Source organism: Narcine bancroftii, chromosome 9 (assembly GCF_036971445.1).
Source record: "Narcine bancroftii isolate sNarBan1 chromosome 9, sNarBan1.hap1, whole genome shotgun sequence".
NCBI classification, from domain to species: Eukaryota; Metazoa; Chordata; class Chondrichthyes; order Torpediniformes; family Narcinidae; genus Narcine; species Narcine bancroftii.
This window is the reverse complement of record NC_091477.1, coordinates 57,085,698-57,102,731: the sequence shown is the minus strand read 5'-3', so window position 1 is coordinate 57,102,731 and position 17,034 is coordinate 57,085,698. Positions and strand designations below refer to the sequence as shown.

Here is a 17,034-nt window from a genome sequence, read left to right as displayed (position 1 = left end):
GCTCAAGAGATTTTGAAAGTGGATCAAGGAAAGATGAAAACCTGGTGTGGTTGGAAAACTAGAGTGAAGAATTTTAAGAAGGGAGATAAAATGTAAATTCTTTTCCCAACAAACTCTAATCCACATAGGGCTAGATTTTCAGGACTGTATGAAATAGAATCCAAGATTAATGAAGTTGATTATGTGGTTTAAACACCTGATCAGAGACACAAAACACAAAATTGTCACGTAAATAAGTTTAAACCATATTTTGGGAATTCAGGTTTTAGTAAGGAACAACCTTCCACAGAGGTATTGGTTGTTGACAAGATTAAGGAATCTACGTATCATGTACAAGCTGACTCTTGTGAGAGTCACTTTAAACAAAACATTGTTCCAGTTTGATTGTCTAATTCAACCATTTTGCAGAATCTGGATGACAAGTTGTTTCCAGATGTGCCTCTAAGAACGTCAGTGATTTGTCATGATGTGTTTGTATGAGAAGCTCGTCCTATAAAACAACACCCCTATCGAATAAACATTGAAAAGAGTAAAATAATAGATACATGTCGGAAAATTATATTATTAGACCTTAAAACTCAAATTGGAGTTCTTGTGTTCTGGTACCTAAAACAGATGGAACTGTTTGTTTCTGTACCGATTACAGAAAGGTTAATGAAGTATCCAAAACAGATGCTTATCCCATTCCTAGAATTGATGACTGTATTGATAAAATTGGGAAAGCTAAATTTCTAACTAAGGTGGATTTGCTGAAGGGTTACTGGTGCGTACCACTAACTGAAAGAGGAAGGGTTATTTCTGCATTTGTGACATCATCAGGCTTGTACAAATATAATGTGCTACCTTTTGACATGAAAAATGCCCCAGTGACGTTCCAGAGGATGATGAGTTCTGTAATCCAAGGTTTAAAACATGCAGATGCTTATATTGATGACGGCACAAAAAGTGATACATGGGAAGAACATCTGATGGAATTGGAAAAATTGCTTGCTGAAGCAAACTTAACTGTCAATTTAGCTAAAGGTGAATTTGGACATGCTACTGTGACATACTTAGGACATGTAGTTGGTCAGGGCAAAGTTGCACCTATTTTCTTTAGCCGTGGAAGAGCTGAGTGAAGAGGCTACAGGAGCAGTGTTAATCCAGAAAAATGAATGTGATTGTATTGATTATCCAGTGGCTTACTTTTCCATGAATTTCAATAAACATAAAAAAAATTCTACCATTAAGAAAAAAAACTATTGTATAGACTTTGCAGCAGTTCGATCTTTATATCTGCAAAGCTCAGGGTGTACACTGACCATAATCCCTTGGTGTTCTTAAGTAAGATGAAAAGCAAATATCAAAGATTATTGAACTGGAGATAAATTCTGCAATAATATAATTTAATAACCTACATTAAAGGCAAAGATAACATAATTGCTGATTGCCTTTCCAGATGTTAAGTTTGCAAATGTTTCACAGCAAAATGAAACTTATTAGTTGTATACACATAAAAGAATGTTACTCGTTTGTATTATGTAACATAGTAAAGGTATTATTTAATGTTGTTGATTGTAGTTAAAAATTTTGCTCTTACAACTCAAATTTTTCTTTGTTGGGGGAAGTATTATGAGCTCTCATTTTAATAAAATGGGATTATCACTGTAAGGGATAGTATAGACAGGAGGAACTGAATGGTCACAGTTAACATTTCAAACAAACACCGTCACAAGTCGCAGGCCAGCAACAATTCGATACATTGGAAAAACTGAGGGAAGGCTTGTCACAGTGGTTCCAGAATTTAATACATTTGCAAAGACATTGTGATTTTGTAAGGAAGAACCATTCTGACTGCTGAAGAGAACACAAGGCTCTTTCAGGTGGACCCTCCACCTTGAGGGCGGTGGCAGGAGCAAATCTTAACTTGCGGACTCACCTTTCAGGAGGCAGCCTGAAAAGGCTGCTTGCAGCATTGCTTGGTCCGCCTGAAAGGGTCTATTCATATCCAGAGGTAGCACCTCCGGATCTGATGGAAGCGGGGCAATTGGTGTCGCAGAGCCATCCATCAAAAATGTGACATAGCAGAGGCCATCTTCCCTACCCATAATCCCCCATGCAGATAGAACAGCTCTGTTTCCCTAAAAGTTCCAGCTGCATGGGGGATTATGGGTAGGGAAGATTGCCATTGCTATACCACGTTTTGAGCAGCAGAGGAGCAGAAGTGGCCAGCAAGCCTGTGACTGCCTACCGGCTGCCCCCTGATGTCCCACACTGACCGCTCCCATTCACCACAGACCACCGCCGCCCGTGTTCCCCACCAACCCTCGCCTCCCCTGCGTTCCCCACCGGCCACCCCTGTGTTTCCCGCCGGCCACCCCTGCGTTTCCCGCCGGCCACCCCGCATTCGCCACCGGCCACCCAGCGTTCGCCGCCGGCTGCCTGTCCCTGCCGGCCGCCCCTGCCCCAATGGCCCCTGTTGATATCCCCTCCCCAGTGGGGCGGGGGCTGTCAGGTAGTGGGGTGGGGGGGGCTGTCAGGCAGCGGGGAGTTGGGTCGTGTGCTAATGGAGTCATCAGCCCACCCTCAGGCACCGCTTGCAGCAGCTGCACATTCAGGTGCGTCGGCAGAGCGTGGCACTCCACCGATTATCCCTCCTGGAGGATGGTTGGCTTTGGCGCTTTGGAGGCGCTTCTGCCACATTCAGGTGAGTAAGTCTTTAGCTGCAAGGGGGGAGATTATGCAGCTTTACAAGAGGGTGTTTAGGCCACCTGAAAGGGCCTATAGCCTTTTGAAGCAGCTCTTGTGGCCAACCATTTTTTTGTGGAATTCAGAGCAAAACATGCTGTGACGCAATGGGCTAATTCAATATGTGTTTATGAGGGATTAGAATTGGATTAGCTGTTAGGTTGCATGCATTTCACAGACATAGCCTTGCAAGTTCCAAGGGCAGATATAAACAGAAGGCTCTAGGCTTTAGCAACATTTGCAAGCTTGGAAATGACAACATCTGCAAACTGAAACCAAAAAAAAGAAGTCTGAAACATCAGGAGGGGAGGGGCAGAGAACGAGAGAAGGCAATTAGCAGGAGGCAGTCTGCTAAGGGGTGGGCTGATGACAATCATTCCCCAAGCCTGGCAGCCCCCCCTTCCCGCTGCTCCTGCCCCCGGGGAACACAGAGGTGGCCAGCGCTGGACTTTGGGGCAGGGGCAGCCGGCGCGGGACGGTCAACTGATCAAGTCATCAGAATCTCGGGAATTTTGTAACTCTCCACCTTTAACTTTTCCACTGTGTCAATGGTCAAACTTCTACAACAATCAGTTAGGCCCAGCTGAAAAATCATGAGCTAAATATTGTGAACCACAGGTCCTGCTGTACATGATGAGCTCAAAGTTGACAAATAGGATCCAGTAATCTGTATCTTCATTAATTTGAGGGTGATGGCAATGGAGACAGTGGAAACTTTGGGCTAGGGGACGAAAATACTAGAGCCTAGAATGTTTCCTCGATAGAAGGAAGCAAATGTAAAACCACTAATTAAGAAAGGAAAGAGATTCAATTATAAACCAGCGAGCGCAAGGTAAGTAGCTAGGAAAAAGTTGGTATTTATTATTATGAACTATATATCCTGTTAGTTAATAGCTCAAAAAGATTCAACAGTTTTTTCAAATATACAGTGCCCTCCATGTTGCTTGGGACAAAGACATTTTTTCCTTTATTTATCCCTGTGATCCACAGTTTTAAATTAGAATTCAAACAATTCACATATAATTAAAATGCACATTCCAGATTTTATTCAAGGTAATAACCCTGTATACATTTTGATATGACCATGTACAGCACTTTGAATAGTCCCTCCCCCATTTGGATTCACAGGTTTGCAAGTATTCAGGTATGTTTAATTGCTTCATTGGTGTAGGTATTAGAGACCAAGATTAACCGATATCAGAGTGATGGCAAGAGCAAAGTGTGGAGGCATAAAGGAACTGCCCAAGATCCAAAGCATAACCATCTTTGTATGATTTGCAGCTTGCATTGAAGCCTCTGTATTTCTGTTCATGAAGTCTTCTGCAGACAGTGGTCATTGACACATCCACACCTGCCTCCTGAAGTGCAATTCAGATCTGTTGGACATAGGTTTGAGGATTTTTCTTCACGATGGTGATGATGATTCTGTCATCAGCAGTGGAGTCTTCCTTGGAATACCAGTCCCTTAGTGATTACTGGGCTCACCAATATGCTCTTTCTTTTTAATGATGTTCCAAACTGTTGATTTTAGTCATCCTTACTGTTTTATTCTAATTTTTCAGCCTCATAATGGCTTCCTTGACTTTCATGGCACAACTTTGACCCTTGTGTTGAAAAGTGGCAACTGGACGCAAAGTTGATCAAAAACTTAAAAGCAAGCCTAGCTCTCTCATACCTGCACCAATGAAGTAATTAAACATACCTGAGTGCTCACAAACACCTGTGAAGCCAAATGTCCTAAACATTACGGTGACCTGAAATGGGGAACTATGTATAAAAAGTGCTGTAATTTCTACGCAGTCAAACCAAAATGTACACAAATAAACTTGAATAAATGTGCACTTTAATTACATGTGAACTGTTTGAATCCAAATTTAAAACTCTATAGCAAAGGGGCAATAAAGTGTCTTTGTCCGAAGCATAATTGAAGGCACTATATCCCCATCCACGATGACACACGCCAATCCTGTTAATGTTTCCTGAGATTTCTTGTTACCAACTGATAGAGAATGGACAAAACATTTGAAGCTCTTTGGCTTATGAATGAATTGGCTGAGAAAAATCTGATTTTATACAATTATCACATACATTATAAAGCATTTTTTCAGGCTAGTAATAAAACGTTTCATTATATTCACTCTTGACTAGATTTAGCAAATTTTCCATTAATTCAGGGCAAAGAAACAAAATGGAAAGTGAGCATAAGTGATGGGATGTGCTACTATGGAAGATGGATTTTTGTGACTTTAGAAGAAATCAACTAATGGAAAATTCCCAGAAACAGAATCCTACCTTATATTTGTTATGATTCTTTCAAATGAATAATCACTCAAATTAAATCTTTAATTAAACCCAGTGTCCTGCATGCAACTTTGATATATTCACATTAGAGGGAATGCAGTGATAGTTCATTACATGACTACAGTCTTGTCATTCACTCAGTCCTGACCCACCTGGAGAATGACACTTCACACGCCAGAGTGCTGTTCACTGACTAGCTCAACATTTAATACAATCATTCCCCAGAGGCTGGTGGAGAAGGTGTCCTTGCTGGGACTCAACACCCCTCTCTGCAACTGGATCCTGGACTTCCTAACGGAAAGACAACAGTCTGTCCTGGTCAGAGCAGAATGTCAAGCACCGTCATGCTGGGTACTGGTGCATTAAGGGCTGTGTGATTAGTCGCTCCTGTTCATGTAACTGACCCACAACTACATTGCCAGATCTAACTCCAACTCAATGAAAGGCAAAGCCTTTAAGGATAATTATCTATTGAAATCAGCCCATGGAAGAGTTGATTTAGCTGGTGGATGAGTAATCCTGTCAATCTACAGATAGCATTGCCAATAATAAAATTAACTTACGGTGTGGTTCTACCAGAAGCATTGCTTCTTTCTCGGACATCACCAGCTGACAGAATTGGTCACCGACATTTGCCAAGATGTACTTGGATGTTTCGAGATCAAGGCCTTCAGCAGGTGTACGTGATGGAATCCAAAGACTTAGAGCTTCAGTATCACACTGCCTAGGATTTAGAAACCCTCCTACTCGGAGGACACCTGTTCTTGTAAATGCTAGTCTGGAAAAAGAATGAAAAACTGTTCAGTTCATACATAATATTTAATTTCTATATTTGTGAGTTGGGAACATTTTCAAGAGTAGCATTTTAAAACAGATGAAATATACACCATGTGTGTGTGTGAATCTATGTGTGTGCGCACACATACACATAATCTATATTTGTACTGTTTTAATACATATATTGGCTAGTGAACGAAAATAAAACCCTGCTATATTAAAGTATGCAATATGCAACAAGTAACTTATCAACCAAGGTAAAGCTGTGATTGCATTATATGCTGAATGGGGAAGAGCCACCTCATTTTGCTTTTCTGATTGCACGGTAGACTGAAATGAAAAACAAGGCAGTTAGATTATTCAAATTGGTATTAAGAGGAAGTTAGCTCTGAAGAATTTAAGTGTTGAAATAAAAAAGTTGCAAGGGCAAGCTTTAGGTTTCATATCCACAATTAGTCTTGAACCACTTAAAACAACACTGAAAAGTTTTCGAATTCATTTGAATGGACATGCTGGGCTTGACAGAATTTCATCCACAACTATACAACCGTTTATCACTACATCACTGGTTAGTATTCATTATGTGCTTAAATCCTCGTGGGAGCATGAGGCAAAGAATGCTCTTAAAAATGTCCCTCATTGCAGTAAACGTCTGAATAACTACAAGAAGCAAGTCTTCTACTAATTTGACCATGAGTTATACAAGCAAGCAACATTCTACACCACCACCAAAATGAAAGGGCTCAAAACTGTTAAGGTCCCCTGTAAAATGATGGAAAATACAAATAACCAAGTTTTAAAAAAATCTTAAATATATAATAATGTGGAACCTACTGTATAGTTTTCCAACATCAGAAATGTACACATTTATTGAGATGGAATGTTCAAAGTCATGAATTTGGTCTATTATTTGGGGCGGCGTGGTTCGAAACACTGTTACAGTGCCAGCGATTGGGACTGGGGTTCGAATCCTGCGCTGTCTGTGAGGAGTTTGTATGTTCTCCCTGTGGTTCTGGTTTCCTCCCACTGTTCTAAATGTACCAGGGGTTGTAGGTTAACTGGGTGTGATTGGTCAGCACAGGCGCATGAGCCAAAAGGGCCTGTTACTGCCTGTGTGGGTCCCTCAGACCCCGCTAAAAGTATTCATGTCCTCTGATTGGACCACATTTTAAAAAATTTTAACATTTAAAAGATGTGGTCCAATCAGAGGACTTGAATACTTTTAACAGGGTCTGAGGGTCACAGGTTGCAGTAGATGGTGAATGGGAACAACGTTATTGAAGCCAGAATTTGAGAGTATGCTGAGGGCAAGAAGGGCTTCCATCGGGCCTTTGGTGATGGCTTCCTGACTGGAATCGAACAGTTCGGTCTGTACGGCTGCAGAAGCTGCAGGAGCGCTGAAGACAAATCCACAGACAACCAGGCCTCTCTTTCTCTATTATTGTAAGGAATGTCAGTCGACATTGATGGTGACTCTATATCTGCCTTATGCAGGCAGAATGCAACTTTGTGTAATATTACATTCTGTACAATTACACGACAATAAAGGAATGCAGAGTCTTGAAATTCAGCTGAGTTTTCTTTGGACTTCAGTCTCCTATCTTGCAAATTTTATAAAAATCTTTACAGGGACACCCGACTTGTACTACAAATAGAGCTCCAGTTGTAATAAATGAAATGCTGTTTAGTTTATTGGTCAAGCTGAACATTTAAGATATCCTCATTAAAAAAAAATTAAATTGAATAAGGGTGGTGGAACAATCACAGAATGAATAAAATATAAAAATGGAAAAAAAATTAAAACACAAATAATTTTTAGAACAGAATGCACCAAGGACCTGTACTGTCTAATTTCCAAGTGGACTTACTTTCTAAAGTGAAAGAAACGACATGACACTGTTGATTCATCGTGATCTTTAAACTTTCTGTAACGCACCAAGCGGCATTCTCTGCACTTGTGAAGATGTGGAGCAACATTGATACAGGAACCATCTTGCAGGAAGGATTCTCCAGACTGCTTCAGCTTTCTGACCTTACATACATCCTTTAAAACTGACTGATCCACAGAAACTGATGGGTGGAAATAAAACCCAAGTTAGAAACCACAACTACATGGAAAAAAACTTCCACAACTCTTGCATTAGTTGATACGATAATTCAATCATCGATTTGCTACAATCAATCTGTATCAATTCAGTCCACAAGTGAGCCAGGCATGAAGTGTAAAAAAAAAACATCCAAGATAATGGAATCAAAGCTTTGGCAAGCAAAGTCACTTGTTCCTCTAAAGCAATAAGCTAGCAGATGGTGTGTCAAATTACCCAAACTGGTATTTCAAAACACTCATATTTAAACTTCTAAAATGGCAGCAGTTTCACAGTGCAATAATCATCAGTACCTGGAGCAGTTTCTAAAAAAATCATGGATTGGAGCTGTGTAAAGAAGACCCATGCTGCTCCAAATGGCTACAAAACTAACCATAAAAATTACTGTCAAAGTCAACTGGCTTTTAACAGTGAGTAATCCCCAATATAGGCTTATGTTTGTAGAAACAATTTTAAAGGAAGAAGAACGTGTTTAAAAACTCAACCCCAACCAACCAATTTTTCCCTGCAACCGTGTCTGCCTGTCCCGCATCGGACTTGTCAGCCACAAACGAGCCTACAGCTGACGTGGACTTTTTACCCCCTCCATAAATCTTCGTCCGCGAAGCCAAGCCAAAGAAAGAAGAATCCCCAATATAGGCTTATGTTTGTGGAAACAATTTTAAAGGAAGAAGAACGTGTTTAAAAACTCAATCTTTCATTTATATGCTGAATTTCTCCAACATTGTTTTATTTTCATTTATCTTGCATATTCCACTAAATAACCTGTTTCAAAAAATTCTCCCCATTTCCAGAAAAAAAATCTTTCTTAAATAAAAGCAGAATTCATTAACAAAAACCCTTCAGGTACATGGTAGCTGAACAGATCAGTTTAGATAACATGCATAAAAGCTAATCCTTGACTCATGAATGACCAGCGGGCAGTGTAGTTTCCTTGCCTCATCAGCTTTTCCACATTAATACACAACATCTCAAGTCTTCTACACTCTTTTGGTCTCTTGGTGCAAACAACCCAAAGGCCTTTTATTCTTAGATCGAGTTCACTGCATTCTCAAGAGGGAGGGTGAGCAGCCAGATGTTGTGGTCCATATAGGGACCAATGATGTGACAAGGTTGAAGGAGAGGACCTTCAGGGTAGTGATCTCAGAAATGCTACCTGAGCCACTTGCTAGTGAGTTTAGAGGATAATGCAGCTCAACATATGGCTAGAGGCATGGTGTGGGTGGGAAGGCTTCAGGCTTTTGTATCACTGGGATCTCTTCTAGGGAAGATGGGATCTGTACTGACAGAATGGATTGCATCTGAACTGAAAGGGGACAAATATTCTTGCGGGCAGGTTTGCTAATGCTGCTCCGGTGGTTTCAAACTGGATTGGAAGGGGGATGGGAACAAGTGTTAGAGTAGATAGTGAGATGGAGAAGGATAAAGGTCATGCAAGGACTACATGTATAGACAGAAAACAAAGGCTTGTAAGAGACAGAAACTTTCTCAGGTGTATTAATTTCATGCAAGTATTGTCGGAAAGGCAGACGAGCTTAAGGGGTGGATTGGCATGTAAGATTATGACATTATTGCTATTAGTGAGACTTGGTTGCAGGAGGGTCAGGACTGGCAGCTTAATGTTCCGGGATTCTGTTGTTACAGACATGATAGAGGGGGAGGGATGAAAGGGGGAGGAGTGAGATTGCTATTAAGAGAAAATATCACAGCTGTGCTTAGACAGGACAGCCCAGAGGACTCATTTACAGAGGCCATATGGGTGGAGTTGAGGAACAGGAAAGGTGTGACCACACTGATAGGGTTCCATTACAGACCGCCCAATAGTCAGGGTGAATTGGAGGAACAAATATGTAGAGAGATAGCAGACTGATGTAAGAAACAAAGTTTTAATAGTAGATTTTAATTTTCCACATATTGACGGGGACTCCCATACTGTAAAAAGGCTGGATGGCTTGGAGTTTGTCAAATCTGTTCAGGAAAGTTTTCTAAATATAGAGGTACTAACAAGGGAGAATGTAATACTTGATCTCCTATTAGGGAACCAAACAGGTTAGAGGACAGAAGTATGTGTAGGTGAACATTTTGGGTCCATTAGTTGCAAGTTAATTATGGAGAAGGATAGGTCTGGTCCTTGAGTTGAGATTCTATATTGGAGGAAGGCCAATTTTGTGGAAATGAGAAAGGTTCTAGGATTGGGATATGATGTTTTCTGGCAAGAATGTGTTCAGTAAATGGAAGGCCTTCAAAGACGAAATTTTGCATGTTCCTGTCAGGATCAGGATTAAAGGCAAAGTTAACAGGCATAAGGAACCTTGGTTTTCAAGGGATATTGGTGATCTAGTCAGAAGAGAGAGGTGTATCGCAGGCATAGGCAACAAGGAGCAAAATGAGTTACTAGAAGAATATAGAAAATGTAACAAAATACTTGAGGAAATCAGGAAGGCAAGAAGACATGAGGTTGCTCTGGCAGATAATGTGAAGGTAAACCCAAAGGGTTTCTACAAGTATATTAAGAGTAAAAAGATAGTAAGGGACAAAATTGGCCCCTTCAAAGATCAGGAAACTGGCATAATGTCTAAGGAAAGAAGAGAAACAAACAGTAGTGTCATAAAACATATAGTGATTAAAGAGGTGGAGTGCTTGCTGCCTTACAGTGAATAAAGGTAGATAAATTCTCCAGGCCTGACAGGATATTCCCTAGGTCTTTGAGAGACTTGAGTAGAAAGTGCAGGGGCCCTGGCAGAAATACTTAAAATACCCTTATCCACAGGTGAGGTGCCGGAGGATGAGAGGGGAGCTCACGTTGCTTAAAAAAAGCAAAAGTAATCCAAGAAATTACAGGCTGGTGAGCCTGACGTCAACAATAGGTAAATTATTGGCGGGTATTCTGAGAGATTGGGATACAAATATTTGGACAACCAAGAACTGATAAAGGATAGTCAGCATGTTTTGAGCATGGTAGGTCGTGTTTAACGAATCTTGCATAGTTTTTCAAGGAGGTTACCAAGAAAGTAATTAAGGAAAGACTGTGGACGTTGTCTACGTGGACTTTAGTAAGGCTTTTGACAAGGTCCGACACTGGAGGCTAGTTCAGAAGGTTGAGACACTAGGTATCCATGGAGAGGGTGCAAAATGGATTCAAAATTGGCTGAATGGGAAAAGACAGAGTAGTAGTGGATGATTCCTTCTCAGACGAGAGGCCTGTGACTAGTGGTGTGCCACAGGAATTGGTGCTGGGACCATTGATGTTTGTCGACTATATCAATGATCTGGATGATAATGTGGTAAAAAGGATCAGCAAGTTTACTGATGACACTAAGATTGGAGGTGTTATGGACAGTGAGGAAGCCTTTCAAAGCTTGCAGAGGGATCTGGACCAATTGGAAAAATGGGCCAGAAAATGGCAGATGGAATTGAATGCAGAAATGTGTGAAGTGTTGCATTTTGGAAGGAAACACTAAGGTGGGACATACACAGTAAATGGTCAGGCACTGAGGAGTGCAGAGGAACAAAGGGATCTGGGAATTCAGATACATATTTCCCTGAAAGTGGGGTCACAGCATGTGAAGAAAGTTTTTGGCATCTTGGCCTTCATAAATCAAAGTATTATAGGGGCGGGGTAAGATAGTGTAGGAAGAAGATGTGTGAAAAAAACCTCTCCCCAACTGAGTAATTAATACCCAAATTATAAAGACATTAAGAACTTTTTGAAAGTTGTAAGAAATGGATTAAAGTTTGATTGCAGCAAACAAAATGGCAACTAGTGAAGAAACTGACTTTTAAACGTGCAGATAATGCTGAAGAATTACGGCCTACCTTCCAGAAAGATCCACGGGAGTTAAATGGAGCTGTTCCCAAGCAGCAGAGGACCTTACTGAGCAAGTATAATACCGGCACCCTCCCCGCCGACACTCCTACTCCCTCCATGGAGCGAGCGCAAGGTCTGACACGTGCCCAAAGTGGCCGAGGGACGCGATCGCGCGTGTGTGTGGCCGGCGGCTCAGCTGCGTGCAGTGATGTGTCTGAGGACACTTGCTTGCATGCGTCAGGTGAACTGGGCATGCGTGAGGATTCACGCATGCGAGCGATCCTTGACTGGGTCCGGGCTGCAGTGGGGTCCAAATCCACAGCCAGGTCGCTCGGGCAGAGATAATGGTAGGTGGAGAGGGAGAAGAAAGCCCTGCTTTGTTGGATGAAGAAAAAAAAAGCAATACTTATGGAAGCAGCCAGAATTATGGAAGGTAGGCCTCAAACTTTAAAAATTATTTCTCCACAAACTTTAAACACTACTTCTGCTGGAACTGAAGCAGTTAACCCTATACTAGAAGATATTGCTAAACAAATGGAAAATATGGTTTTTCAAACGAATCAAGGTTTTTCAGATGACAATGTTCAATTTGATGAGATATCAAAGTACAGGACTTGGGATGCTACAGTGAGGTTGTATAAGACATTGATGAGGCTAGATTTGGAATAATGTGGGCAGTTCTGGACACCAAACTACAGGAAGGATATCAGAGAGATTGAAAGAGTGCAGAGAAGATTTACTAAGATGTTTCTGGGTCTTCAGGAGTTAAGTTACAGGGAAAGATTAAACATGTAAGGACTTTATTCCTTGGAGTATACAAGAATGAGGGGAGATTTGATAGAAGTTTACAAAATTATGAGGTGTATAGACAGAGTAAATGCAAGTAGTCTCTTTCTACAGATTGGAAGAGGACATGGGTTTAGGGGGGAATGGAAAAGATTTAGGGGGATCATTAGGGGGAAGTTCTTACTCAGAGGGTGGTAGGAGTGTGGAATGAGCTGCCATCTGAGGTGGCAAATACGGGCTCACTCTTAAGTTTTAAGAATAAATTTGATAGATACATGGATGACAGAGGTCTGGAAGGTTAAGGAATGAGTTCAGGTCAGTGGGCCTAGCAGTATGATGTTTTCAGTACTGACTAGAAGGGCCAAACGGCCTGTTTTCTGTGCTGTAGCATTCTATAGTTCTATTCCTTCTCTTATATATTGCCTTTTTGGGGGAAATTGGTAAAAACCCTGTTTTTTTTGTGTGGTTACCTCCCAATCTTTATGTACCACAAATTCTGAGTCTAATATCCCATCAGTATCATTCATCAAATGGCATTGTTGCATTATCTTAACTTGGGATTGTGATACAATCAAGTGGTGGAATTTTCAACATTTATTCATTTCTATACAATAACCATTTGCAATGAAATAGCAAACATTGACTAACATTGAAACACTTGTTATCTTCCACAAAATTAATCAATTCCTAGCTTTTGCAATTACACAAACTTTTCTCGAAACAGCAAGTGTGCATAGCTATTTCTTTGATTAGACTGGACCAGAAAGCTTTTGGTCGTATTTAAATGTTAACATGTCTATCCATACCAGTTTTAAACATTAGAACAATAGAAAACTAAATTACAGAAATACACCCTTCAACCAATAGAAATTCTATTGTCTATGTTGAACTACGCTGCCTCGTCTCACTGACCTGCACCTGGGCAATATTCCTCCCATACATGTACCTGCCCAAATGTTTCTTAAACATTAAAATTGAGCTTGCAGACATCACTTCAGCTGGCAGCTCATTCCACGCTCCCACTACTCTGTGTGAAAAAATTCCTCCTCTTAAACTTTTCCCCTTTTACCCTGAACCCATGTCCTCTAGTTTTTAGTTAAACAAGAAAATCTGCAGACGCTGTGATAGTAGTTTACACAAAAATGCTTGAGAAACTCAGTAAGTCATGCAATGTCTTTATGTGGAAAATATAAAGATATATATCCAATGTTTCACACCTGAGCAGTTTATCTGGGAGGAAGGGCAAGAGGAGCAGCACAGGCAAGAGGTGAATATGGGTAAGAGGGCACAGAAAAAAGATGAGTTGATGGGGGGGGGGGGGGGGAGAAAGCTCCGTGAATGGTGAGAGAGAAGGGTGGGGAGGGAGAGCTGGAGGAAAGGAGACAAGGGGGATGGGGAGACAGGGGAGTGGCCCAATAGAAACAGGAGAACTTAATATTAATGCCACCCACTGGAAAGTGCCCAGATGGAATATTCTGTGTTGTTCCTCCAATTTATGGGTGGCCTTGGTTTGGCAGTGGACAGATATGTCCGTGCGGGAATGGGGTGTGAAAATGAAATGGTTGACCACTGGAAGATTCCCGCCATTACTGTGGATAGAGCGAAGATGCTTAACGAAACAATCTCTCCACCTGCATCCAGTCTCTCTGATGTGAAGAAGGCCACAACGGGAGCACCAGATGTAGTCGATGTCCCCCAAATATTCACAAGTGAAGTGTTGCATCACCTGGATGGACTGTCCGGGGCCCCAAATGGTGCCGAGGAAGTTGGTGTGGCGCAAGTGCAGCATTTCCTGTAAATACGGAAATTGCAGAGGCTTGAGGAGTGGCTGGTGAGGAGAATCCTGTCCTTGTAGTGTCTAGGGGCAGAGGGGGCCAGGGCAGATGTGCAGGAAATGGAAGACATGCGTGTAAGGGCTGAGTTGATGGAGGTAAAGGGGAAGCCACATTTTTTGAAGGAGGACATCTCGGATGAATTGGTCTGGAAGACTTCATCCTGAGAGCAAATGCGACAGAGAAGGTAGAATTGAGAAAAAGGAATAGGGGACAGGGTTTTTATTTCACCTAACCGCAGTGGATAAAGCCTGCTTACATTTATCTGTACCATCCCAATTTTGAACACCTCTTTCAAATCTTCCCTCATTTTTCTACCCTCCAGGGAATAAATCCCTAACCTGTTTAACCTTCCAAATTCCAGAAACATTTTTTGAATCTCTTTTGCACTCATTCAATTTTATTGATATCTTACTTGTAGTTAAATGACATAATACTCCAAATTTGGCCTTGTACAATTTCACCATAACATCCCAACTACGATAATTACTACTTTGGTCTTTGAAAGCCAATGTGCCAAAATCTCTCATTATGACCCGATCTACCTGCGATGCCTTCTCAATTAGCATTTAAAACATGACAAAAAGCAAACAGACACACTGCTGAATCTTTTCCAATTAATGATGTGAACATGCTACCTTATTAAAGAATGCTGCCAAGTCTGGCTAGTTCTAAAAACTCTCTTCCATATTGAAAAAAAATAATTACAAATACTTTCAAGTCAGCTCATATGTTGTTGGTCCTGGAATGGTGCACTTGTGACCAGTAGTAAAGGTTTTATACTTTGTGAGTAATAAAAAAAAACAAGGCATATTATAAACTATTGTTTATAGATTAGTTATTTAGTATTATTTCAATTTTTACTTTTCGCTAATGGTGCTGTGAACTCACTTTTTGGAGGCCTTCCTCGGGGACGCCCTCTTCCACGGCCCCGTGCCTTCCCTATTTGTTCTTTACTTCCTTCACCATTTGGCTCTCTTCTTTCATGCATATAAGACAGAAATCCTTTCAAACCAGACTTTGATTGCAATCGCATATGCACCTCAGAATCACTGAGATCTGATAAATCGCTGTCAGAAGCAGAGTCTGACTCCTGCTTGATACCCAAGCTCCGTTCATCCAAGGAAAATCTCCTCTGATCAAACAGAGATTGCTGACTAGATGGACCATCGACACCATTATTAGATGAACTAAAGGCAAATGGAGCCTGCTGCTGCTTTCCAGAATGGGATGTGTCAGAGAATACCCGCAGATGTTGATTGTCTGAAGTCATGGAACTAGAAATCGGAACTGAAAGGCCTGGAACTTGATCTCCTGTTGGACTTGTGGATAAGGTTGGCATCTCAACATTGGTCGCACCAAACTGGGTTTCTGGAGAGTCTGGTCTAGCCGTACTTAAATAAGATGCCTTTTGAGTAGATGATGAAAATTGGGATGAAAAAATCTTCGGAATTTCAGTTTTGTTGCCACCTACATCTGACGTCACTGTATCAGTTTTCTTCCAGTTAGTTAGTAATGGAGGCTTCACAATAACTGATGCTGGAGTGGAAGCCATAGGCCGTGTTAAGTCACTTCTGAACAGATTTGACTGTGACCTGTTCGTCAAAACATCTCCATTTCCCTTGAGATCTGCAAACCCAAGAAATGGATTTGCTGGTGGAATAGTAGGCATTTCTTCCTTCAGAAGATCTGGTGGTTGTACTGACTGAAGAAAGTGAAGGCTTGATGTGCCCCTTGGAAAAGCTGGAGTTAGAGTTGGCATGACTTCAGAAGCTCCAAGAGGTTTTTTTTTCTCTGAGTCTTGTCCAAGTTTACCTCCAGGGTTCAACCCAACAGTGGGAGTTCCAACTGCCTGCCCCATAGCACTTTTCTGACCAGTAGCATTAGAAGCCACTTTGAAGGAATTGAAACTGAGAGGATCATTTGATAAGCTTTCGGAAATTGCAGTGAAGTAGTTGCTTTGTGGAACATTCTGAGGCATGCACTGGAAAAACAAATTATTTGATAAGCTACCCAAGTCTGTGGAGATTTTATTGTCAACTTTACTGCAAGGTGTATCAGCTACATTCCTGCCAAATCCAAATCCAAATGCTCTGCTTTCTTGGACAAGTGTTCCATTGGTTCCCTCATTGCCATTTCTTTTTGACTCATCCATAAGGATTTGATTCTTATCTGATAGTTGAACAGCATTATCTTCAGTTGAGACTGATTCTTTTCTAGTCTGGGTGGAATCTCCAAACCATTTCTTCATTGATTCCCTAAAAGTGTAACAAAACATCAGTGAATTAATCAGGTAGGTTTGAAATTGAACTAACAGACTACAAATACGCCTCAAAACTGCTTCGAGTACAGATATGCACCACTCAACATCCACAATACGCTCTATGAAATTGGACGTAATGTAATATGGATGTTGAGTGAACACCCTATTATATATAGTAAAACCTTGTTAGAACGCGGTAGTTGGGGTCCAAGATTTCATACTGCGTTACAGTGGAGTCGCGGAACAGATACATATATGTTATGATACAGGAAGCAGGAAAACAGAATACTGTGATTCAAACCCTATAATAAGATCTTTAAACTCCACATAATAACATGCATATCTTGTAAATGAGTCATAAGAGCCCATTTTTGAGTTTGTGGCTGTTAGCCACTGTTAGCCTAGCATCCTAAAATCAATGTTTGGGGTCCACAG

The 17,034-nt window shown here is 41.1% G+C and overlaps 1 protein-coding gene across 2 annotated transcripts in view; it reads right to left on the bottom strand.

Annotated features, from left to right (window-relative positions):
• LOC138743673 (lysine-specific demethylase 3B-like) overlaps positions 1 to 17,034 on the bottom strand; it is a 189,182-nt gene that overhangs the window by 72,321 nt on the left and 99,827 nt on the right. For both annotated transcript variants that reach the window (XM_069899247.1, XM_069899246.1), the window contains exons 10-12: positions 15,228 to 16,594; positions 7,674 to 7,875; positions 5,592 to 5,806 (exon numbers count right to left, since the gene is read on the bottom strand). In XM_069899247.1, the coding sequence (XP_069755348.1) occupies positions 5,592 to 5,806; positions 7,674 to 7,875; positions 15,228 to 16,594 (1,784 nt within the window). The remainder of the gene's footprint in view (positions 1 to 5,591; positions 5,807 to 7,673; positions 7,876 to 15,227; positions 16,595 to 17,034) is intronic.